General features: G+C 41.2%; 1 protein-coding gene across 2 annotated transcripts in view; it reads right to left on the bottom strand.

Moving 5' to 3' along the window:
* Positions 1 to 25,031, bottom strand: part of grik2 (glutamate receptor, ionotropic, kainate 2) — a 264,962-nt gene that overhangs the window by 66,409 nt on the left and 173,522 nt on the right. For both annotated transcript variants that reach the window (XM_069655421.1, XM_069655422.1), the window contains 2 exons: positions 6,527 to 6,733; positions 3,047 to 3,270 (listed from right to left, as the gene is read on the bottom strand). In XM_069655421.1, coding sequence (XP_069511522.1) covers positions 3,047 to 3,270; positions 6,527 to 6,733 — 431 coding nt within the window. The remainder of the gene's footprint in view (positions 1 to 3,046; positions 3,271 to 6,526; positions 6,734 to 25,031) is intronic.

The following is a 25,031-nucleotide window of genomic DNA, read 5'->3' as shown; positions in this document are numbered from 1 at the left end:
TTCATTATCCATCTTTCAGCACGATAATGCGCCCTGCAACACTGCAGACATGGTTCAGGAATGGTTTAAGGAACACGACGAGTTCAAGGTGTTGACTTGGCCTCCAAATTCCCCAGATCTCAATCCAGTCGAGCGTCTGTGGGATGTGCTGGACAAACAAGTCCGATCCATGGCGGCCCCACCTCGCAACTTACAGGACTTAAAGGATCGGCTGCTCACGTCTTGGTGCCAGATACTTCAGCACACCTTCAGAGGTCCAGTGGAGTCCATGCCTTGACAGGTCAGGGCTGTTTTAGCGGTAAAAGGGGACCTACACGATATTAGGCAGGTGGTCATAATGTTATGGCTGATCAGTTAGCTAATACCAAATTTAAACAACAGGTCCACTCCCCTCCCCCTGCTGATATCTAGGTCTGTAAATTGTGTATTCCCTGCAGAGTTGTTGGGATATCTGTTTATGGGTTATTCCTGATTTATTTCAGCTGCAGAGAGTAGTGTCATAAAAAAGGTTTGTAAATGATCTAGAACAAACAGGACAAGCTCGTCTGATAAGAAAAACTAATGTAATTGTGCTGAAGCAGTTTCATACCACAAAGTTAGAGGATAATTCACATGTGCACTATGTTCACACTAACCTCATACCAGTGCAGCACGAGTTGTTGTCACTATCTAACTATGATCGTGGAGTTCTCATTTCATGAAAGTTTGTGAGACTGTTGTGTGCTACAATCTACAGCAAAAACATGCAGCTGTAGCCCAACATGCATCTGTGTATACAGGAGAAAAGGAGGATTAAGTGAGGGGGAATTTATACACTTACCCAAACACTTACTTATTGTGAAATTAAATACAGATAGGTGCATATTCTGAGCCAACTTAGATGACAGTTGCCGCTTTTTACTCTCATGTGTGATCATATCGCCAGTAACATCGGAAAACACGTGTGTGTTAACGCTAAAACTGTCGGGTCGTGGCTGCAAGAGAGCCTGTGTGCCCCGAAAGTTTTGGAGTTAACGTTTGCTTTTCTTTCTCTTTCGTCTTCACCGTGCTTCAAACTGCAGCTACAAGAGAGAGCCACCAGATAAACTACGCCAGCCTTCACTATATATTCTGCTAGCTTCATCAACCACACAAGGACACTAAAGAAAGGCTCTGAGCAAAAATCAGTCGCATCATTTTACCAGCTAAAGCGCTGTTGATGTCGACTGCATCGCCAAACTAAGCTGTAGATTAGATTAACACAAAGGGTGACATGTTACATGGCTGCTTGGATCTGTTGGAGATACAGCAGCTACTAATCTATACAACGTTCGCTTACAGACTCATCGAGGTGTTTTCAGAGCTTCCTTACAGATGTGTTGGAAACCAAACACCTTCATCTCTGGGTTCGTAACATCACCGAGAGCACACAGCTAGGTTAATCTCCCCTCCTCCTCCTGAGCTGTGTCTGATGAACTCTCCTGCTGCTTCCAGCTCCTTGAAGCTGACCAGTGCCCAGTGTGCTGAGCTGTTAGCTCGGATCAGTACCAGGATTTCTCTGATGGACACCAACAAGCGGCGTCCTGTGGAGCGCCTGTCAGGGCGTCAGGAGAATCTCAAAGATGACACAGTTCTCGCTCAATCCGATGTTAAACAACTCCCACGAATTACATGAATTGCATTGGTGTCATTGGAGTCGCCTGGAACAAATACAAGCCGTTGCTTTGGTTTGTGTTTAATCTCGCCAAGCAAACGGTTGGCTTCGCTTTTGTTCTGAACACACCTTAAGAGTTAGTTCACGTCAAGTCCTGGTGGTTCCATTAAGACAATGTTTTTTAGAACATCAGTTCTGATATGAGTTCCTTCATTTTCAACATGGTGTCCTACTTACAATGTCTACTCATGCTTCCCCAACCCTCTAAGACAATTACAGTGTCATCAACCTTATACGTCTGCAGAGATGTTCACAACAAGCATGTTAAGAGCAACGTATTTAAACTCTGCAGCACTCCCTCCTTGGGTTTAGCGTCTCTGAACGAGTGTAAGGCCTTTGGAACTTGGATGGCAGAAATTAACTGCAGTAATAGACCTGAAATTGCAGGTCACAGCCTCATTTATGAGAGAACTTTAGTGCAGAAGTGAGAGAAAAAAATCCACGGTTGCTGCAGAGGAAAAAAACAGCCAACGCTTCCTAAAGCATTCAAAGCCAAGCATTGCAAAGTAGTCTGAACATATATTTGGTGTTATCATTATGGATTCTTGGCTGTTATAAGCACTGGAGACAGTTAGTTACAACAAAGAATATGGATCAGTTTGACAGCCTGAGTGTAACTTACGAGAACAATATTTGACGCTGCTTTTCCAACAAAACGTCTCACCTGTGAAGCAACAGTTCAAACTCTTATAAACCAGCTACTGCACTTTAAAGTCTGCATTACTTTCAGTGAATAATAAGGACACTGTGGACCAAAGCAAGCTTTATCTCTGAGTCACAGTTTCGTTTGAAGCAAGGCGAAGGAAACAAGAGAGAAGAAAAGACAGCATGAACTCGGAGACACTGGGGACAGTGAGGGAAAGGTGGGAGAGGAGGGCAGCAGTGTTTACATCGAGCTCCACACATCCCACACACACACGCACACACACACACATATATATCCGTATGAGTGTACAATCTTTCTGCCATTCTCTCAGACACATACCACAACCCTCAAAAGGCTGACAGGCCTGAAACCTCTCTGTCTAAGGTCTGTGTTCCTGCGTGTGCGTGACATCCTCTGGTTTTATTTACCGGTACAGATGTGAGCATGGAGAAAACCTAGCAGCCATGCTAATTAGAAAAACTGATCCTTTTTAAATGTCTGATGGTGGAAAAGGCAACGTTAGCTGCATTAAAACACACAGCACTGAGTCTGAGCTGTGATACATGACCATTGATTTGCTTTCACTACGTGGAGTCAGTGTGGTCAGGACACACTTCCTGTAATTACAGAGATTAGCCTGCGGTTAGTTAGCTGAGCAGTGTGTCTGACTGTGTGTGAAGCTGTGATCACTGGAAGCGACATGTTACCTGGCTATGACAAACAGCACACAACTGACACCCAAGTAAGCCAGCAGAATATACATCCAGATATCGGGCGAGAGGGGGTTGAGGAAGGAGAAGACCCCAGGGTTGGTCCCGTTGGGCTTGCGGTACAGTATACTTATACCCAGCGTCATGAAGGGCTTGGAGAAGTCGATAACCTTCTCGCGCACGTAGGTGATGGCGAGGGGAGCCACTGCCAGATCAGCTCTCTGTCAACAGCAAACATAAAAGGAAAGAGAGATAGGCTATAAGTCACGGGCACAGGAAGCGTTTAGAGGCAATCAAATTAAGAAAACAGGGTCTTTACACACTACAGAATCTGTCCCGAGGCACTTAGCGAGAAATTTAAAGCCCTCTTTCTTTCTCCACCCATCAAGTCTAAACTCACCTTCCTCTCTTTGGAGTCTAAATCAAAGCTTTTATTTATTTCCCCATACAGACTTTCTCCATCTGTTAGACTGGCTGTGAGATCTAGCTGGAGCATTATAATATACTTTATATGATGCGTCAGGGGAGTCGAGTGCACTGGAGGACTAAAACTAGAAGAACAGTCGTGTTAAAGCAGGAACTCATTACTCTTGCTGATCTGCAGTCGTTGGAGGAAGAGTATCATTAGTTCAGCTTTCTTTCTAAGCTCTGGTAAAAATGAAAACACTATAGGGCTGCACCCAAGCATTATTGTTTTTTATAAATCCTCTCCACTGGTTTGTGTCGGAAGTGCGCAGTGAGTGAGTGGTCGAGCAAGAGAGAGAGAGAGCGGTAGAGTGAGTGATAAATACGAGCGGAGCAGAGAGAAAGTTTGGCTTATATTTCACGTCGTTTTTTGAGGCTCAAGCCAGCGCTCCCCTGAATGTTGTGCCCTAGGAGACCTCCTGTGCCTCCTATGCCTTCAGCAGTACCTGGTTCTTTCCCCTATTTTGACAGCCAGCGATGAGTGACAAGATCCGTTTCTGAATGCAGATAACTAACTGTGCCCCAGCTCTTCACTGAGCCATCTTGTCTTCGCGACGCATCGACACACGTTATACAAATCGTCACCCCATAACACGCAGTATGCTAATGCTCAAACATTTGACTTAAGCACAAAGTTTTAGCCTATTTGTTATTTTGTTTAAAGCTGTGTTGAGCTACTTTCTGCTTAAGCCAACACACAGCCAGTATCAAGACTTCAAGTTGTTTCAAAAGCTAAATCACATTCTAGTAATATAGTAGTATTTTAACATATTTTGGGGTCTAAATGACTCATAGGTACTAAAAAATGTGTTCACCCTGCAGCAGTGAAACAGGCTGTAATGGCTGCAACATAATCCTTGATGGATCAAAGGTCGTCTTCTTGTTGTTTCCACTGACAGGCTCAGATTGTTATTCTGTGACAACATTACAGAAAGGATCCCTACAGAGAGAGACCTTTTTGTTACAGAGGAAGAGGATTTTTTTCGCTCTCTGCAAACACACCAGACTCCATTCATAAAAACAGTGATTTAAGCTCCCAGGACACAGGAGTAACTGGTCTACAAAGTGGTTTGTTTGTTTGTAGTATTGTGTTTTGGTCGATCCAAGCCAACCCACAGTCATACTACAATGAAAACAATCCAATGTCGAGGCAGCTGTACACAACCCACTGCTGTGTTCTGGGAGGTTAAAAATAATGTTTTGGTCCATGGAGTCTGGTGGCTTTGAAGAGAGCGATGTAATAACTGTTTCTAGAACTATTTTGGAATTAATTGAGCTTCAGCCCGGGCCTCGCAAGCCAAGGTTATGTTGTTTCCCCATAACCTTGTGAGACTTTGGTTTGAAAGTCTTTCTTGCTATCCGACTGTATTTTACAAACCAGGATTTCTTCGATATGCTCCATAAAAAGACCAAAACCAGACCAACTACATCATGTTACAGTTATTTATAATAATTCACAATAATCCTTTATTTAAATGCACAGAAGTTATGCCTATATGCAAGATGTGTGCATTAGAGGTTTAGAGAAGGGACGTAAGGAGCCTGCACGGGAAAGTCACGTTTCCATATCTGGGCTAAAAACCGTGTTGTGCTGTTGACAGTTAATAAATCTCCGGCTGCACTGCGACTATAAATGCTAAACATTCACAGCAAGGTCAAGTGCTTCATTTCTCAAAGATATATCCTTTTTGTCTCATGAAGGTTGCCATACATCACTCAAGGATAAATTGACTGAGCTCGCTGCTCACAGTTGTGATACATGAGAAAATTCTTGCTGATATCAGCCATCTTTGAATTCATCCAGACTTCTCGAACGCAGCCCTACATGACACACATACATCAGGATGTGTTTACTGCACTCGGAGCCGACCAGAGATAAGTTTGCTAGATTTCTTTGACTGGATGTTTCCAACTTGTTCAGTTTAATTCAACATTTCTTCCTCAAACTGCGCTTCATTCTCTGTGAGTGCACATTCCCCGGTCTTCTGAGGGGCCTGTCTGCTGCAATCACCATCTGTCTAAGTCGAGCCAGAAAGCGGGGCAAACCCATGCTGAACATCATGTCGCAGGGGATGGGGCCCTTCACCCACGAAAAGACCAGACTATCTGTCACAACAGCCAATCACTGCTCTGATCAAGAGCAGAAGCAGAAGCCGAGTCTAAAGGAGGCTTGACCCCTCGTGGGTGCTCCTTCTAACAGGGTCAGATATCGACTATTGGCCAAGCAGAGCAAGATATTTTTCTGCCCATGCAGTTTATCCTGAGTGCGACTTTGTTGGGTGTAATGATCTGCACTGTGAGCAGATTGTGTGTGTGTTTTAATAAGCTCTGTGGGGGAAACAAGTCACAGCAGAATCTATGCTATCCCTGCATCGCTGTACTTTCAAAAAGGGCTTGTTGTTGCCTCCTTCTTTTTACAACTTTTTTATAATAAAAAAAACATCTTGACTAGTGCAGCCAGGAAAAATGGCTGTTTTTGTCAATGGTGTGTTTGCAGAGAGCGATGTAACGTCTGTTTGTGGTTAAAAAAATCATCTTCCTCTGTAACAAAAAGGTCTATCTCTGTAGGGATCCTTTCTGTGATGTTGTCACACACTTAGAATAACAGTCTGAGGCTGTCAGTGGAAACAACAAGAACTTTTAGTGGACGACCTTTGACCCATCAAGGATTATGTTGCAGCCATTACAGCCTGTTTCACTGCTGCAGGATGAACACGTCTACTGGAGTCATTCAGACACTTTCCGTTCCTATAAGTCAGTCACACACCAAAATATGTAGAATTACCAAAGTAAAAAAATAAGTAAATAATTCCCAAACAAAGTGTTTATGACCGGTGTGATCATCTGTCAGCTGCTGCGTCTTTCTCTCGCTCTGTAGTGTGTGACCTTGGTTTGCACAGTGTAATCAGAACTAGAAGAAGCATTGGCCAAAGCTATGAAAATAGGATAAACACGAATGATCCTGTAGAATAGGTGTAAATATATGTTTAATAATGATGTGAAAAGACTTACATGGTCCATTAGCTCCTTGACCATGCCGTTCCACTGGCCCGTGTTCTCATCCTGAGCGCCGTACCTCCCATCTTCCACCAGGCGGACCTCGTAAGTAAAGCCCAGGATGTTGGACAGCTCCCTCAGCAGGTCTATGCAGTAGCCTTCGAAGCGGTCGTTCCCGTACAGCGGCTTGTCAGACTTCTTGAACATCACATATGGCTCCTCCTGTCAGGTGAAAAAGCAGAGGAGGGATGAGTCCTTGCAGTCCTTAGCATCTTTTACCTGCTGATAAGGCCTATCTGAGAGGGTGTCTGATGTGTGAGATAGCCCAAACACACACTGACTGGGCGAGTGAAGCGTGTGTGAAGCCGCTGTGTTTGTGTGTGTGTGCTTGCCAGCAGTGCCAGTCCTGTGATGTGGGCTAGGCTGGGTGCAAAGTGAGGCATGACCATAATAAGAGATAATCCCCCATATCAATGACTCTGTGCTCCTCTCAGGCTTAGCAGGCTGGCTTTGGGCCCGGGCCCAGCTTTCAGGACACCACATGCTTTGTCAATAAGATAAGAGGAGCTGATAGACGGACACAAAAAGAGAGAGCGAGAGCCGGCACAGCAGCTCTGTTCACACAAACAGCTGGGGAGATTACTAATGTCTTCTTTTATGCTGCTTCTTTTCTCCCTCCCGCCTACTGAACATCTCCTCCACCTCCTCTCTTTCCTCCACGCTTCACTCCCTGCTTCCTCCTCCTCCGCCTCCTGCTTCCTCCCCTCTCTATACCTCAGCTCCACGCACCATCTGTCTCTGTTAGCCTTAGACGCTCGTTCTCACCCAACGTCCCTCATTTCTACGACTCCCTTGTCTCTCTCAGACAAATAAATCCTAAAACATATACTGTCAGGCAGGTGTTGTTTATGATATAACTGTGCCATGACTGTGAAAAATATCATTAAAGATTGCTAACAGCTTTGACACATTCCACTGGCTGGAGTTTTAACAGCATGCAGGCTGTACGATGTGTGCATGAGGGGGTAAAAACAAACAGTTTGTTCTTTTCACTCCGAGTGTCAGCCAAACAAACCGGCTGCTGCGGCAGTATATCAGAAATACGCCTTATTCCGGCGATAATAGACAGATGTTGAGCATAATGATTTCACTGCAGCACAGTGAGAATAAAAAGATTCTGAGGCAAAATACTAAGAACGATGTGTCTGTTTGCTTTATTTATCTGATAAAAACCTAATGATAAAATCTTTGTGTGCTTATTTATTTCAGTTTTTATATGACGTTTTTTATATAATGTAATCAGGTGTGGTAAAAATATGTTCAAAAATGTTGCCCCTTACAATAAAAGTATGTGTAACATTAGTGTTTTTATTCATGATATCTGACATTTGAAAACCACAAACCACACAAACCAAATTCATCATAAGTCAAATGTTCTTTACTCTCATACATAGACTTTCTCTTGTTATATTTCATTTCCAGTACATCTGGCACACACACACACACACACACACACATCGAACCAATTCAGATATCATCATCCAAAATACGCTAATTCATCTTTCCTTTTCGATATGTGCCTTTTTCATTACATATCTGCGTACATATCTATCTATAAATTCACTTTATGGCATCTAAAATGACATTTTAACAAGTTATAGAATAAACTGTAGATATCTCAAATACAATAGTTACAGGTACAGATATTATTTTCATTTGAGGCTGCCAACAGAATCCCTCGACATCTGATCGTTAACGTTCTACAACTGGGCCGTTCACATCAAAGAAACGCAATGCGCACAGACGCAGCTGACCGTCTCCATAGCAACGACACACTGACACACCCCACTACTTCTGCGTTAATGGTATAACATTAGTTAATACTACATAACATTAGAATTAGGCCGAGGTTACATTAATTAGCTAGCTGGACTTCTATTATCGTTATATAAAGAAGTGGATGGCGGTGACATGCTCACATTGTTAGCTGTAACACTGATTAATTAACGGCAAAGACGGAGAGTTTGGAAAGAGAGGATCTGGAGCTGTCTTGGCTACTGCAGAGCCAGAGACAGGGTGCCTATGCCAATTTATTTTGTTTCCTGATTGGCTGAAGTGAAATAGGTACATCATTCAGTTCTAAAACTGCATTTGGAGATTTGACAATCAAATCTTTTGCAACTCGAGGCAACGTCTTTAGACACTCTGCAAATAACCAGTTCACAGCGCTGCAACTCTCTCTGCAATGTTTTGTTTTGCGTTGCAAATCGTTGATCTGAACTGGGCTTTAGGACCAGATCTGACAGAGCGCATTTTGCAGGCTGTAAAACGCGAGGCGCACCGCACTGCCTTTTTAGTTAGTAAGACTACGGTTAAAAAAAGAGCCGCTCGCTGAGCCTTTTTTTTAACTGTTGTTAAGGCAACCACTGAATCGTTAGCTGTCATTAACCTAACTGTTACATTGTAAACTGACAGAAGGCCCGCCTCTCCTTTCATCCTATTGCAATAGTAAACTGCCTTCTGCCCTAATATAGAAACAGGGAAGCCTCACTTTAAACACACAGTAACAGTATATAGTTGCTGACACAGCTCAATATGTGTCATATCGACTACAGCTCGTGTGCTACTACATTAGACCTCAGCTGCTACATGGCTGCAAAGATACTGATGTAATCATGAGGAAAGAGCAGAAAACACTGTCCACACACAGATCAATAACAGAGAGCCTGAGATGTGAAGAGAACAAACACCAAAACACACGAGCGTTTGTTTGAACCGGCATGTGAATGAAGGAGGACATGAGTGGAACATACAAGGATGTACTGTACCAACACATTCGAGCAGAAATAATATGATGGAAACTGTTTCTGCCTGAAGTTACTCATTGTTAATCAGGGAAAATAAGTCAGCAGCAATTGACGTGTCATGTCTGTCAGCCATAATGTTTCCGAATCAAAAACATCAATTCTGTTTGAAAAATAGTACTTTGATTTCATTAACTGGCTGTTTCGTTTTCTCCACATAATATGTAAGCAACCTTTATGTTGTGTAGATTCCCAAAGAGTCAGTTGTTTTACATGGGCGCCACCTAACAGTGAAAGATGTTCACGGTTGGCTCTGGTTGTAACTCTTGATTTTCCTGGCTGACGGTCGCTTTCCTCTTTAGACTGTTTCCTTCATCTGAGCGTCGAGTTTGTTTCTTTTTCTTTGGATTTTCACTTCTTGTTGAAGTTGTATCTGTAGTCATCCATCTTTTCTTTGTTTGTTCAGCCATAGTAGATTACTGTTTACTTGCAACACTTGCAGAGACCGGAAAAGCAGCCGCTTAGCTCCGCCTACCCTCTCTGGCAGACCAACCACTGCTGGCTGATGGAAAACGCGTCACTAACTGGGCGTAGCTTGTGATTTTTTCAGTCCATAATAATACTATATACTGCAAAAGCAAAGGCTTTCATCAGTGGGCCATAGGCTCAGTCACCATTGTGTTACCTTATTCAGCGGTAGATAGAGACTTACAGACATTTATTTACATGCCAATCTTAGATTCACTTTAATATAACAAAATAACACTGTTAAATGAACATTGACTATCACATAAGGGAACATATGTCACTGTTGGCCAAACCAAAATATATACAATGGGTAAATGAAGACTAAATACCAAGCAAAACTATGACACAGAAAGATACAGGAGGTCTTTCTTACAGACAAACCCTGATCATTTGGCTTTTTGAACAGTTGCAGAACATCTCTGATCACATAGTGACCATAAGTAGACCTCCATGATCCTGGCATTAAAAACAGGCACACACACTGGAGCCAATTAAAATAGAAATACTTGTATTGAGCTGTTGGATCAGCTCCTGTTTAAGACACCAACACACAGACGTGACAGCACTGTACTGTGCAGGTGATACTATGAATATACAACATTTTTCTTTTCCTACACATTCATTCCAACATCCAACAATCCAAGGTGGGAGGGGTGTTTTCCTTTCTTCTTATTGCCATGGTAACTGAAACCATTGCTGTTTCAGTGGTGATGAGAGCGTCAGTGTTTGAAAATCCACACAGGTAGTTTTCTCTGATCTTTATTGCTGTGTGCAGAGGGACAACACTCACTGATACTGTTAATATTAGAGTGTGAAACTGGTGAGTTTTTAGTCAGTTATTTATAGAATATTAGTTACTTTACTGAAGCAGACTCACAGGTAAAGATGCACCTTTGCTTTAGGCTTTAGGCCAAATCTATACTCTCTATTTTACTCTAAACTCTGACTCTTTAACATTGCACATTGTATTTGCACATCAACACTTCTACCTCCATGTGTAGTATTTTATATTGTTATTATATTATGATACTGAGTATAATTTATTTATGTGTAAGGGTATATTTATGCTGTATGTATTCTCGTTGCTACGTTCTTTGCTTTGTTAACCCTAACCCTTACAACCCTTGCTGCTGTAACACCACAATTTCCCAGAGTGGAATCAAAAGTACATCCATGTCTTCTTCCTATTTAAAGATATATAAATATATATTAGGGCAAAATAATTCCCAAGAGATATCTTATTGAAAATGGCATCTTTATCATCGTCAGAAATCTAGAAAGGATTGTTGAGATCTCTTTTGCAGGACAGCATCAGGGCCCGTGTCCAGCGCCTATTTTCTAAACAAACCGATGCAGTTCAGTGTCCTCAGCGCGAAAAACATTCTTTACATCAGCTGTTTTTAGTCGCAGCGCTCTCAGTTGAAAATAGTTCAACTTTTGGAAGACCACTGCGCTCGTCAATGTCACTTCTCCCTCACCGACCAATCAAAATCAAGAAGGGGCGGGACTTGAGATATCAACTTTGTCAACGACAATGGCAGAGAAGTTATTCCTTTCGTGTTTTCAAGGGTACAATTTCCAGGTGTAGAGCTGCTGCTAACGCCAGGACACGATTCCTTTTGTTGTTTTCTTTGTAACATTTCCTTGAATTAAAGCAAACATTAATAATACAGAGTGATTTACAACAGACTTAACGATCACTCCCGAGGGAAAAGGAAGTGCAAGTGCAAAAAAACACTGTTAGTGGACACAGGCCCTTAATTTGTTGTTGTGTTTTGACATTAAGTATAGTGTCCCCTGTGATGGGGAGGCTACAGTGCACCATGTAGGGCTTTAGATGGAGTAAAGATCACTTATTTAAACTTAACCCATGTATCTGTGCAATTGTATTTTTACCTTTGATCACACAGGGTTTTTTACTAAATAATTAATATCCTCTTTTTTTATTTAATTTCTCATTGTGTCTTCATCAATTATTGATCTCTTTTGTTAGTTATGTTATTTTAGTAAAGGTAGATGTATGTAGCTCAACTGTCAGATTTCCCCTCAGGGACAATAAAGTTTATCTTATTTATTATTTTAAACTGTTGAACAAAATGTGTGGAAATGTATTTCTCTGCACACACACCATTCCTGGCTGCTGGGTTCTTACCTGTCATTTAATATTATTCATAAACGTACATGATTTCCAAATGTTTTTACTCGGCTGGTTTAATTTGCCAGTTGATTTCCCAGCAGTAGGTGATGTAAACTGACACTTTATTTATATCTGCAGTGTGATCGCACCCAACCTTGCACATACAAACACATACTGTCCGTTATATTTGAAGAGGCTTATAATTAAACAATTCTGCTTTTGTTTTAGATTTGTTTTTGTCTGTCTGAAATGACCTTTTGACCCCGGCAACAGTAAATTCCTCCTCAGCCCCTTTAAATGATCATTTCCTTCCTCTTTTTATTATTCGACTATTTTCTCCCTCTCTCTATTTGCTGCCATGTTAACGAGTGGAACAACTGTTATCTAGCATGTCGAGCACAAAGAAGCCATTGTGAGCCCATTAGCAGCTTATGACCTCTCACCTTCTGTCAACTGTGAAAGACTGTAATTATCATAAACAGTCGCCGGGCACATTAACAAAGAGCATCTCTGGCTGGAACTGTGCAGTACCTGTGATTCTTCCTGGACATCATCAAAGCTCTTACCTTCCATCTGTGGAGGAGGAAACGCTGCATGGAGGGGATTTAATACATTTATGGAATATGAGAGAAATCTTTCTCTTTATAGAGTTCAAAAAATACTTCAGAGCTGAACCTCACAACATTTACTTGCAATGTAGACATGGTTAGTGATTGTGATTGTGACAGTTCCAGACAAGTAGATAACCATTGGTAAATGCTTTAAGCGGTGTACACACTACAAGATAATCAGACCGATTTTGGGCCCGCTTCCCCCCTCTGACAATGGCAAGCAAAGTCCTGATGTTCTGATGGTTCTAAAGATGATCTCTCCAGATGTTCCTGTGGTGTGAGGGATGTTAAGAGTGATTTTACTTCCCCCGATCTGCTCGGAAGAACGTTGTGGCCGCACCGATTTCAAATATTGAACATGTTCAATATTTACGATTCGTTGTCCTGTTGTGTGGGGGGAACCCCGAGGACAGCCGAGCATGCGCTCTGTGGATCATCAGGTGGACCCAAACAATAGCCAGTCAGGGAGCAAGCTGACTGAAGCAGGAAGCACAACAACCGCTGCCATGGCGACCAAAGCAAACATGCAGCATAAAGTAACATGTCCAGCCCGTGTTCACGTCGTCTCCACCACTTCATCCACGTTTGTTCTTTTTTCTGCCTGAATTTTCAGTAAAAAGTCCAAAAACTATCATCACCAATTCTTCCTGCCCGTCGTCCGCCATGTTTGTTTACTCTAAAGTCTCGTTTGAGCAGCTTTAGTGAGATTTGCAGCTGACCAGTCGGACTCTGGTTGTTGAATGAATGTGTTAGTGTGTTGTGTGCTGTTTGGGTCATATCGTTGCTCTCCACACACTACAGGAACTAAACTGTTCAATCTGCCGTAATCTGTCGTCATGTGTGGCTCGCTCACATTTTACACATCTGTTAAGGCTTTTAACAACTTTTAGTGCGGGCCAGGCATTACTCACTCAGCTCGATCATTACTCAGCTTCTGCTCCACTCATTCAAATTATGCAGTATTTCAAGCAGTAAGTTGACTCTGGTTTGGTTGAGGCCGGAGCTGACCAGTAGAGATGTATGAATGTCTATTTTTTAAAGAATTAAAGCTTCAAAAGAGCCGCTGTTCAAAAGAATCTTTAATGGCAGGGTCTGAATTAACCAGCGTGGCTCTCCTGCTTCTTTTCACAGACTTTAATCCCAATTAATCGCATCATCACAACCCAGAGAAGAACATAATCTGACACATGAGCATATAACCCAATAAGATTACACACAGTACATGTACTGCTCATGCACTGTGTGCAATCTGCAATATGGTGTCCCAGAGGAGACAAATGTTATCACAGTACATATCACAGTGAGCTATATCATATAAATCCATATATAAAGAGGATAACATTGTTTCTTTAGATGGTCATATTTATATATTTACAGCCACTGTTACTATTGTAATCTTCTATCTTCTCTGAGCAACACACAAACATAATCATGTCCTATAAATATACAGTATATCATTTTCAATTTTTCTTTTTGTTTGTTTCAAATAGGACCCATCTTAAGAAATGTGCCAAATGAAATCCAAGAAGTGTTTAAAGACCTGATGAAACTGTCACGTCTTTAACAACATCTGCAGATTAAATACAGTTAAACACTTCACATTCTCACTCCTAACTCCTCAAAGAGGGCAGCTTAAGCCTGGCCCGCACTAAAAGGTGTTTAAAATGTTAACAGATGTGTAAAATGTGAGAAAGCCACACATGACGACAGATACTGACAGACTGAACAGTTTAGTTCCTGTAGTGTGTGGAGAGAAACGATATGACCCAAACAGCACAGCACACACTAACAGAGTCATTCCCCAACAACCAGAGTCCGACTCTCACAGCTAGAAATCTCACTAAATCTCTGGCGGTCAAACGAGACTTTAGAGAGGGGTGATGATACTTTATGCTGCACGTTTGCTTTTGCTGCCATGGCTGCAGTTGTTGTGCTTCCGGCTTCAGTCAGCTTGCTTCCCCATTGGCTGTTTCATTCCATGTGACATTACACAGAGTGTGTGCTCGGCTGTCCTCGGGAACATGTGGAGAGATTATCTTTCAAAGCATCAAGAAAATACTACTTTTGTCTGAAGGAGGAAATCAGGCCCAAAATCAGCCTGATTATCTTGTAGTGGACCCTTTATTAAGCACCTTATGTTAGGACAAAACTACATATGCACATTAGTTCTTTGAACTGGAACCATGATCTGTTTCCTGAATTTCAATAAGCTGCTAAAAGCTAACCAAAGTGCTACCATTTCATAACATTAACTACATGTTAAATACTGTTTCACTTTACAGGTTAGGAATGAGAATAGGTTGGGTTTTATGGACAAAACAAGTAAGAAATACATTTTATAGTTATTGGGGTCATTTTAGAAATAAATAAGCTCAGTGTTTTTATTGGCTGTTAACACATTTCTTGGTGAGTTAAAAAGCATACATGTGTACATCATATGTAGGGGGTTTAATCCAAATCTATTACTTAAATTATTAAGTGATTTAGAATATAAATAAACTGCGTTGTACTTAATATTAAAAATAAATATAGTATAATATAAGATTAAAATAAAATTTGGGGTATTGCTGAATCGGATGAGTGTCGTTTTTGTTGTATGGAATCGGAGTCAGCAGTACACATGTTCTGGTATTGTCATGTTGTGTCTGCCTTTTGGAGGGAGGTTGAAGAGATGTGCAACGGAAGGAAACTGTGCCTTAAACTAGATTTTCTCTCTGTGATATTTTGCGATCTTACAGAGACAGATTGCTATATTATTAATTTTGTTAGGAAAAAGATTTATATTTAAAGCTGCTGGAGTGGACTCCTTAAATATATATAATTTCAGAATGTTTATCAAACATCATTTTACCTTAGAAAGCTATACTGCAAATATGAACGGAGATGTTAAAAAACATTTGGAAAGGTGTAAGAGCTTTATTGAGGTGGAAGGCTGGTAGAAATGTAATTTATTTTATTTTGTCTTTTATTTATTTCTCGTTTTTGGACAGGATCGTTCTGACAGACTGTTACATTTCTTATAATAATGATTAGAATTCTTTTTTTATGGATTGAGTTTTTTTTTTGTTTTTTTATTATTATTATTATTATTATTGTTATTATTTTATATATATATATATATATATATATTTTTTTTTTACCTTATCTATATAATCCTCACTTCCTTTAGTATTTAAACATTGTTACTTAATTTGGGTTGTTTGACCTGAGAATATTTGGTGTATAAATGTTATGTGTTTGTGCTTTACTTTGGGAATGTAACTTGGTGTGTTATGTTTGTTATGTATTGGTCATGTATGTTGTGTTTTGTTTTAAAAAAAGAATAAAAATTAAAAAATATATATTTATATAAATAACATAACTATGAATAAAAATATAAAAGACAATCACTAAAGACAATCACTAAAAGATAACAGCATTCTTAGGTTCTCCTCAGTATTACTCTCTCCCCAGCAGCCCTGAACACACGCAAACACACAAACACAAACACACAGACTCCCTTCCGTCTCCTGCAGCGAGCCTGGCTGCAGACGGCGGCCGGTGTATCTTTAATTAAAAGCAGAGAGTGAAGAAGAAGCCAAGTATCTCCGTAAAGCAAACCCAATTAAAGCTATAGCACTTCCATCTCTCTCTGCAGACTCTCCTTAAACACACGTTCAGGCCCATTCTTCTTCTACAAATTAAAAACAATGGATTTTGTGCCTGAGATAAAACAAATGATGTGGCCTTATTTGAGTCCTTTTCAAACATTATTTTAGTGTTATTGATTCCCTTCCATGCAGCGTGGCTGAGAACAAAGCCAATCATCCAGGTGCTCTCAGCATGCAGGGGTGTGATGGAAGATGGCCCATTGGCTTCAACACAACAAAGATACTGGGGATGTGTGATATATCGGACTACTCTCAGTTTCTATCAGAAACAATATACAAGTCCTGATAACTTGCAGTAAAGTGAGCATATTCAGTGTACGTATGGGAGCTTATAGCTTCACTAAAACAGTCAATTTATTGCTGTACAAAAGACAAGAAAAACTATTGTTTCTTTTGTTGTATCAATGTGTCCACCCATGTATACATGTAATGATTACTGTGTCTGACACATTACAGAAAGGATCGCTGCAGAGACAGACCTTTTTGAAAAGCAGTAATTTTACCCTTACAGAAAACAGGAGCTTCTGGTCTACCGCTGCATTGCTTGGTTACTTTTTGTGATATTGTGTTGCTTCGAAACCAAGCTTACCCTTTAAAAAGCCAAAGCCACCAAATCCAAATAAACAGGTGTTCTGCAGGTTAAAATAAGATGTTTCACAATGGAGTCTGGTGGTTTTCAAAAGAACAGTCCAATGGCTGTCTCTAGTTGAAGAAGGAGCACCTTACCTTGACAAAAAGGCCTATCTCCTGAATAACACTTAGAATAAGATTGGGCACATTTGCACTGAAAGATGACATCGGAACCATTCCTGCCTGTTTCTTGGCTGATAGCTGAAGCAATCTACAGGAGCAAATCCAGAGCTTCTTGTACCTACTAGTAACTTAGACCCAAAAATATGTAAAATTAGGTACCAGCGAACAATAAAAATGGTGACGCATTAATCCAAGATGGCGATTCACAGTAGGTCGGCATCGGTGAGCGTCTGTGGCTGCCCCATCCTTAAGCCCCATTAAAATCTGCGGTTGTTTTAATCCCTTGGATTATTCTTGTGGATCACCCCATCTCTGGATTCTCCCTGGAGGACGACCTTCACGGCCCGGTACCGGAGGTAACTTTGACTGTGTCGGAGGAGTTTGTCTGCTTTTCTTTTCGGCCAAAGAGTGTTTATGATCAGTGAGAGGTCTCACTCGGTATCTTGTTGGAGCTAACGGAGAGCCAGAGTGCGTTGGCAGGAGGGCTCACTCTTTGTGGATATTTGGAACAAAACCTGTGGTGTTACCATGGGAACTGAACTGAAAAAAGGGCTCATTTTTGTTAGTTGTTGAACTAAGGACACAAGACGCGTTATTTTGCCTGTTAAGGACACCTTTTGTTGAATTGTTTTTGCTTTGCTTCTGTTCAATATATTTTGGTACTAAACTGTGTTGCTTGGTTTGACTCTTACTTCTGTTGTGGCTCATTTCATGTGTTTGTTTAATTTACTGTATAACTGGGTACTTCTTGATACTGAGGTATCCTTGCAGTGGTTTAAATATAAAAAATAATAATAAATTGTCGGTTGAAATACCGGCTGGCACCCCAAGAAATTCATCAAAACTGCTACAAGGTTTAAAAAATAGAATGTGCCCTTGGTACTTCTTACTGATCAGCCATAACATTATGACCACTGACAGGTTGAGTAAATAACATTGATTATCGCTCTACAATGGCTCCTGTCAGTGGGTGGGATATATTGTCCTCGAAGTTGATGGAAGCAGGAAACATGGGCAAGTGAAAGGACGTGAGCAACTTTGACAAGGGCCAAATTGTGACAGCTAGATGACTGGGTCAGAGCAACTTCAAAACTGCAGCTCTCTGCAGTGGTTAGAACCCACCAAAAGTGGTCCAAGGAAGGAAAACCTGTGAACCGGCGACAGGGTCATGGGCCGCCAAGGCTCACTGATGTGCATGGGGAGTGAAGGCTGGCTCATGTGGTCCGATCCAACAGAAGAGCTACTGTATAAAGCAAGCCAGCGGAGGCAGTGTGATGCTTTGGGCAATGTTCTTCTGGGAACTCTTGGTTCCAGATATTACTTTGACACGTACCACCTACCCAAACATTGTTGCAGACCAAGTACACCCCTTCATGGAAACAGTATTCCCTAATGGCAGTGGCCTCTCTCAGCAGGATAATGCACCCTGCCACACTGCAGACATGGTTCAGGAATGGTTTAAGGAACACGACAACGAGTTCAAGGTGTTGACTTGGCCTCCAAATTCCCCAGATCTCAATCCAATTGAGCATCTTTGGGATGTGCTTGAGAAACAAGTCCAATCCATGGAGGCCCCACCTCGCAACTTACAGGGAATAAACTGACAATCTCAAAGATATCAGTTTAATTCTCTTGGGCTACCTAATGGCGATATACGGATGTTGCTGGAGGACGCTTCCCAATTCATCCAGACGTCTATGGCTGGTTCCCTTTGTCACGGTTGTAACTCTTGATTTTCCTCGCTGACGGTCACTTTCCTTTTTAGACTGTTTGCTTCATCTGAGCGTCAAGTTTGTTTCTGTTTCTTTTGATTTTCACTTCTTGTTGAAGTTGTATCTGTTGTCATCCATCTTTTCTTTGTTTGTTCAGCCGGAGAAGCAGCCACTTAGCTCCGTCTACCCTCTCTGGCAGACCAACCACTACTGGGTGATGGAGAACGCGTCACTAACTGGGCGTCGCTTGTGATTTTTTCTGTGAATGTCGCCACAGACACCCAGTCCATAATAATACTATATACTGCAATGCAAAGGCTTTCATCAGTGGGCCATAGGCTCAATCGCCATTGTGTTACCTCATTTGGCGATAGACGTTTATTTACAAGAAAATCTTCGAGATCATTACTTTAAAGGATCTGCTGCTCACGTCTTGGTGCCAGATACCTCAGCACACCTTCAGAGGTCCAGTGGAGTCCATGCCTAAACAGGTCAGGGCTGTTTTGGTGGCAAAAAGGAGGACTTACACATTTTTGGGCAGGTGGTCATAATGTTATGGCTGATCGGTGTATATTATATTCCCTTTAACAAGATACCTCTGGTGGTGTTCTGGTGTTAAGTTTGTATGTTTTATATTCAGAGAAACGTTTGTTGTCATAAGAAAAGTAACAGGTGGTAAATGAAGTTTCATTTCATGCCAGGGTTGAGAAATGGTCCGTTAACGTCTTGTTTAATTTTACGGAGGTGTAAAAATATTCTGTATCTGTGAATATAGTTTTTAATGTGGACAAAAGCATATTATTGATAACCACCACAAACTTTTACTGATTCAGATGCCATGCAGACATTATATCAGTGGATGTTGAGGTTATTTCAGTTCATGTTGTTGTCTTCCTGTTACACTCTCTGATTAATGTCCTACATTTGATCAGCTGAAGGCAACATTTGCTCCTCAGGACATGTGAGAAAAATGAGCAGCATCAGGCAGCAGATAATCTCCAGGATATGTTACACTAACAACATATGTTTGAGAGCTCGGGCATTTAGCTTAATGATCCTTTACAGTACTTATTCGTCAGTATGAAACAGTGATTAATGATTCCAGTCCTATATATTCATTCTTTACCACATCTGTCTCTTTGCTGAAACCCTCTGAAGGTTACAGCATGGAGGCAGTGTTTTTTACCTCACATCTTGTCCTTGAACACATTTCTATTTTCAGATTTCGCTGTTCGTGCTGACGTTCTTCAGAGAAAGGACACACATTTGTTTTATTTAACAAAGCCTGATTGAAAGATTGCACAGCTGAAGTAAATAATAGAAAAGATACAAACTCTTCCTCACATCCTGCTCTACAGCATAACAGAGGAATTTCATCTTATCAGCAACTGAAAGCTGGAAGTCTCCTTACAGGAAAAAATGTTCCATCCATGTTCCAAAATCCATGTTAACATTTAGCTGAACTATTTTGTTTGTGTTTCGGACACAAGAATCTTATTTTTTCTGAGCGAGAACTACATTTGGCTGTCAGTGTTAAAATGCAGACAATGGTAAGTTACTAGTTAAAAATTCACATTGGTAATCTGTAGACATCTGCAAGATCAGAAGAAGATTTTACGTGTAAAGAGTACCATGATAACTCATGATAATGTGGCTGCAGCTGTTAAATATCTTTAAAATCAAAAAGTTCCACGTAGAGAGGCAAACCAACAACGATAGGAGGACTTTGGGGAGGGATTAATAAATAAGACTTATATACTGTACATAGCTCCAGCATGAGAAATAGACCAATCATCATTCACCGTCAGGCTGCCTTCTTGCACCAGCTTGTAGTCAAGTCATTGTCAAGATTTCAACGTACCATTCCGACACCTCCTGGCGATTCTGGCTCATACATATAAGGCGAATAATCGATCTTAGAGCAGCCATGTTTTCTACAACTTTGGAGTGACAGTGCAGTGCGGCCACTTCCCCACGTGGGATCGCACACATGGGGGAGGGGCTACGCGGTCACTCCAAATGCTGTCAGCCAATCGTGGCGAAGGTCTGACCTTTGAATGGCAAAACGGCTTGTTGGTTTCAGGACGAAGGAGAGGCTCCAAAGAATAATTAACTTAAAATATGTAAACAACAAAAACAAACAAACTTTACCAACGTGATACAAAAACAAATAGAATAACTATAAAATAATAAAATAAATGAATTGCACAGCCAAAATATGTCCCCGCAGAGCGCTATTGGATTCAGAATGTTGATGTGTTTCCTTTAAAAGCTGATAGCCAAATGCATTATGGGCCATATTCTGGGATAAAGGTGTAAATCTGCGCAATATATTTGTTATAAAAATATAAGAATGTATTTTAATACTGTATTGGTCCGAATATAAGACGACCCCCCCTTTTAAGATAAAATCCCTTCCAAAATGTAATGGAATGAAGTCGTTCATTAAGCCTACATCTATCCAAGTTACACCTGAAAGAACATAGCAACATATTCAGGAGTCAGACTGTTCTATCGTCTTTCAGTTGGTTAGAAAGTGTCTCAAGGCGCCAATCTTGTATCACTCGCACGACTGGTTTGCGAATGTGACAGCTCTGGGAGCCGAGACTGGAAACTACCGGCTAGCTGACATCAGAATGTGTCATCACGTCATTTTAAGTCAAAGGATCCCGTGTTTTAGTTGTGCGCTAACAGAAATTAGCATTGCGATAATATTATCTTAACAAACAATCAATTTTTCTTTACATGCTTAACTATTAGCTAATCACTTCACAATGCTAACAATCTGCTGCTTCAATACTGAACACTAACCAGGTACAGCAACCTCAAAGGGTCAAAACTCAGAAACGCAATGGGTTTAAAAATACAGCCACCACTAGGGGGAGACATTGCGTGCTAGGTGAGATCAAACCTGTCATACCGCACAGCTCATCCTGACAACAGTCACGTGTCAAACAAAAATATGCACTTCGGTTTAAGTATGCAATCTGAGTGAGGGGCTAAAGTAAATTAAAATTTTCCAGGACAACATGAATTATTTCCAGGATATTTGGTCTATTTAATCAATTTCCAGGTGTTTCCAGGACTGGAAAACTAGTCTCTAAATTTCCAGGTTTTCCAAGACGCGTGGGAACCCTGCTAGGAGCTTAACCAAGGTGCGGAGGGCCGGGCTACCCTTACTCAACGGATAAGTGGTGCCGTCTACTGTTTTTAACGTATATTGGCCTTTAAAAGTCTAGACCCCAAATATTAGACGGTCCATTTTTCTGAATAATGTCAAGTTGAAAACGCCCGTCTTATATTTGAGCCAATACGGTATAATGGGAGCTCTTAAACACAGATATATGAGTGCATGTGGACGGCGAAAAGGCCTTTTTCCTAAAACTATTCCTTCAATGTAGGAACAGAAATGCTATTAATCAAACAAGCACAACCATATGGCCCATGCAGAGGACCTGGAACCATGGTTTTGTAGTCACCGAACATCTGTCACTGTTTATTAATCATATCTCCTGTGATTATATTCGTGCATACACGCCTACAAACATTAGGCTCATATTCTGTGTCACATGAGAAGCATGACAGTGGAGGAAGCGTCTCATAGCGTGACAAATAGAAGCCACATGCGATCCTGGTACTGAGGAGGAAAGCATAAAAATAACAATATCAAGTAAATTATGGGTTGTCATTATTTATCGCGGGCCTTCTTTCCTTCCTCGTGCTGTGAAGTGATTGGATTGCAGTTATTAGCAAAGACTCTCTGCGGCTGTAATTGCCATATCAGGATTGAGTCATGGGGAGATGTGTGATGGCTGTGAGCAGTGAGGAAGAGAAGGGAGGGCTGACAATAATTGGGTTTGTTACATTTGATTGATGCACACTTTCATCCAGCTTCTCATCATTTTCTCAGGGATTATGTACTATAAAACATGATGTAATTACTGCTGAGATCTTGGCCTATCAACAGTTTATCTACTTTGAAAATCGCTCTCGTAATGCTGCGCTGGAAATGAAGTACCTTTAGGCTAATGGCTGGAGCTGCAGATAATATACTGTGTAATGTCTTAAGTGAGCAATGAGTGGGCCTGCTTCCACTGCCACAGAGGCATCCCGTGTTGTATCTGTCGCTGCAGGAGGAAAGTAGATCTACTCGATGCCTGCTCTAATAAACTGAAGGTTACACAAACTCAGGGTTAGTGTTGCAAAATATTACACTGTACATTTACTGTACATTTTATTTAATTGAATTCTCCTTGCAAAGCAATAAGGCCAGAAAAGATATTAAAAACACCAGGCAGCTGAGGCAGTCGGGGGCAGCGTGTATCGCATTATAACATTCATGTCATGAATAAACATCTGTTGCTGTACCAGCGGTTTAAAGACATATATCATCATTTAATCATTTCTAATAAACCTCTAAAACTAGCTAATGCTTGGGCCCAATGAGTCCTCCAGACTACACAACTAAACACATGTAAGAAAACCGACATGATTCATATCTCTTTAATGATGTTAAGGCGTTTTGTCCCAGCTGAAAACTGGAAGTCACTTCTCTTAAAACATGCTGTCATTCACTTTTACTTTACAGTAAATAATGTACGATCATTTGTCTACAACCCATGAAATCATTAGCCAATGTGGGCGCATCCATCCATCCAAAATCTATACTGCTTATCCAGTTCTGCGTTCTTGATCCCATCCACTCTCCTCACTCACTCCCGTGAACACATCACCCCCCGTCCTCCAGACCCTCCACTGGCTCCCTGTTCAACAACGCATCCAGTTCAAAGTCCTTCTTCTCACCTACAAAGCCCTCCATAACCAGGCCCCTTCATACCTCACAGACCTGCTCCACCGCCACGCTCCCTCCCGCAGCCTCCCCTCTTCTAAAGTGCCTTTGAGTATGTGTTGGAGAAGGCATTGGACATTTGTAGTAGCACACAAACCATTGTATGATGAGGAGATGCTTGGTTGAAGGCACAAAAAGGGGTTCACAGTGTCTGTGCTGCCTTTACTGACTGCAAAGACCTCTGAGACAAATATGGCAATATAAAACATGAACACCTAAATATCATATTTTTATTGTTTACATAAAAACAAGTGAGCATTTGCATTTTTTTTGGGTCGTACTCCTTACTCACAGAGAATCATTACACGGCCATGATTTGGTAAGTACTAGATCCATCCATCAATCTTGTGACACTAAACATAATATAAGATACAGATCTCACAGATTTTAAACTCCCAACTTTCTCAAAGTTCTGTCTGACTTGTTTGTTTTTGGCACAGAGAGAGAAAACAACACGATATGCCTGAAAAATCGCTCGATAGGAGGAAGAGCCGCAAACCATGAAATCTTATTGGACAATCAATCAGTCAATTTTGCCTGCCTGAGCCTGCTCCCGCCAAATTGGAGTCCTCTACAGTGGTGAAGTCAACTGGCAATTTGGGAGTGCAGTGCTTTGGGGTACTCTGCTTCTGTTGAGGCGGAGAGCAGCATCCCCAGAAAGTGCTCTGAACAGAAAGGGCAGCTCAGGCAAAGCACTGAAGGATTCTTCAAGAGGAAAAGCTTAAAAATAATGACATCTTTGGAGGGAGTCTGTTATGGCTGAGAGCTCTTCTAGCCTTCTATAATTGGTCCCACATAAAGCACCATTACAATTTGATTTGGCTATAAACAGACATTTAAAGCTGCAATATTTAATTTGCTCTTTGTTGGCCCAAAATGGCAGCAGGAGGAAGCTGCATTTTGCAGACTTCATTACTAAGAAATGCTTTCAGATAAGATTAATAAAATACACACAGCAGGGTTTTTTATTGAAAGGGTCAGTGTGTGTGTGTGTGTGTGTGTGTGTGTTACTTTTTACCAGAGAGCTGATCAAATACTACGACTGAGCTAAATGATGTCGACAGTGAGAGACAGTAAGAAAAGCCTCTCATTGGCCGACCTATTTCTTCAGCGTTTCTTATCGGTGTATTAGTTGGCTAACAGTGATGACTGACACCCTGACCTTGAGCAAAAGCTTTTCATTCGACTGATGTTAAATTGATCTCCCTTTTCCTTGTTTATTCTGTGGCTATATGTTGGTGTCGTGTTATCGACGGCAGGTTAAAAATCAAATGCGCTCGTTTTAATGCCGTTGATCTCTCATGACCCAGTTCCACATTTCTAACGTCCAATCTGCGGCCTGAAAAAGGCCAACATCAGAACAGGTGACGGCAAATATGTCAGGACTTCATGCACTGGTCATTGTTAGCAGTCTGACTAGCAACTTGAGAGTGAAATGGAGAATGGAGTTTGAGTTGAGAGACGACATCTAAAGAG

The sequence above is a fragment of the Semicossyphus pulcher genome, unplaced genomic scaffold, assembly GCF_022749685.1.
Source record: "Semicossyphus pulcher isolate SPU_LCO1_2020_fin unplaced genomic scaffold, fSemPul1.0.p SCAF_9, whole genome shotgun sequence".
Lineage (NCBI taxonomy): Eukaryota > Metazoa > Chordata > Actinopteri > Labriformes > Labridae > Semicossyphus > Semicossyphus pulcher.
This window is presented reverse-complemented; position numbering and strand designations above follow the sequence as displayed.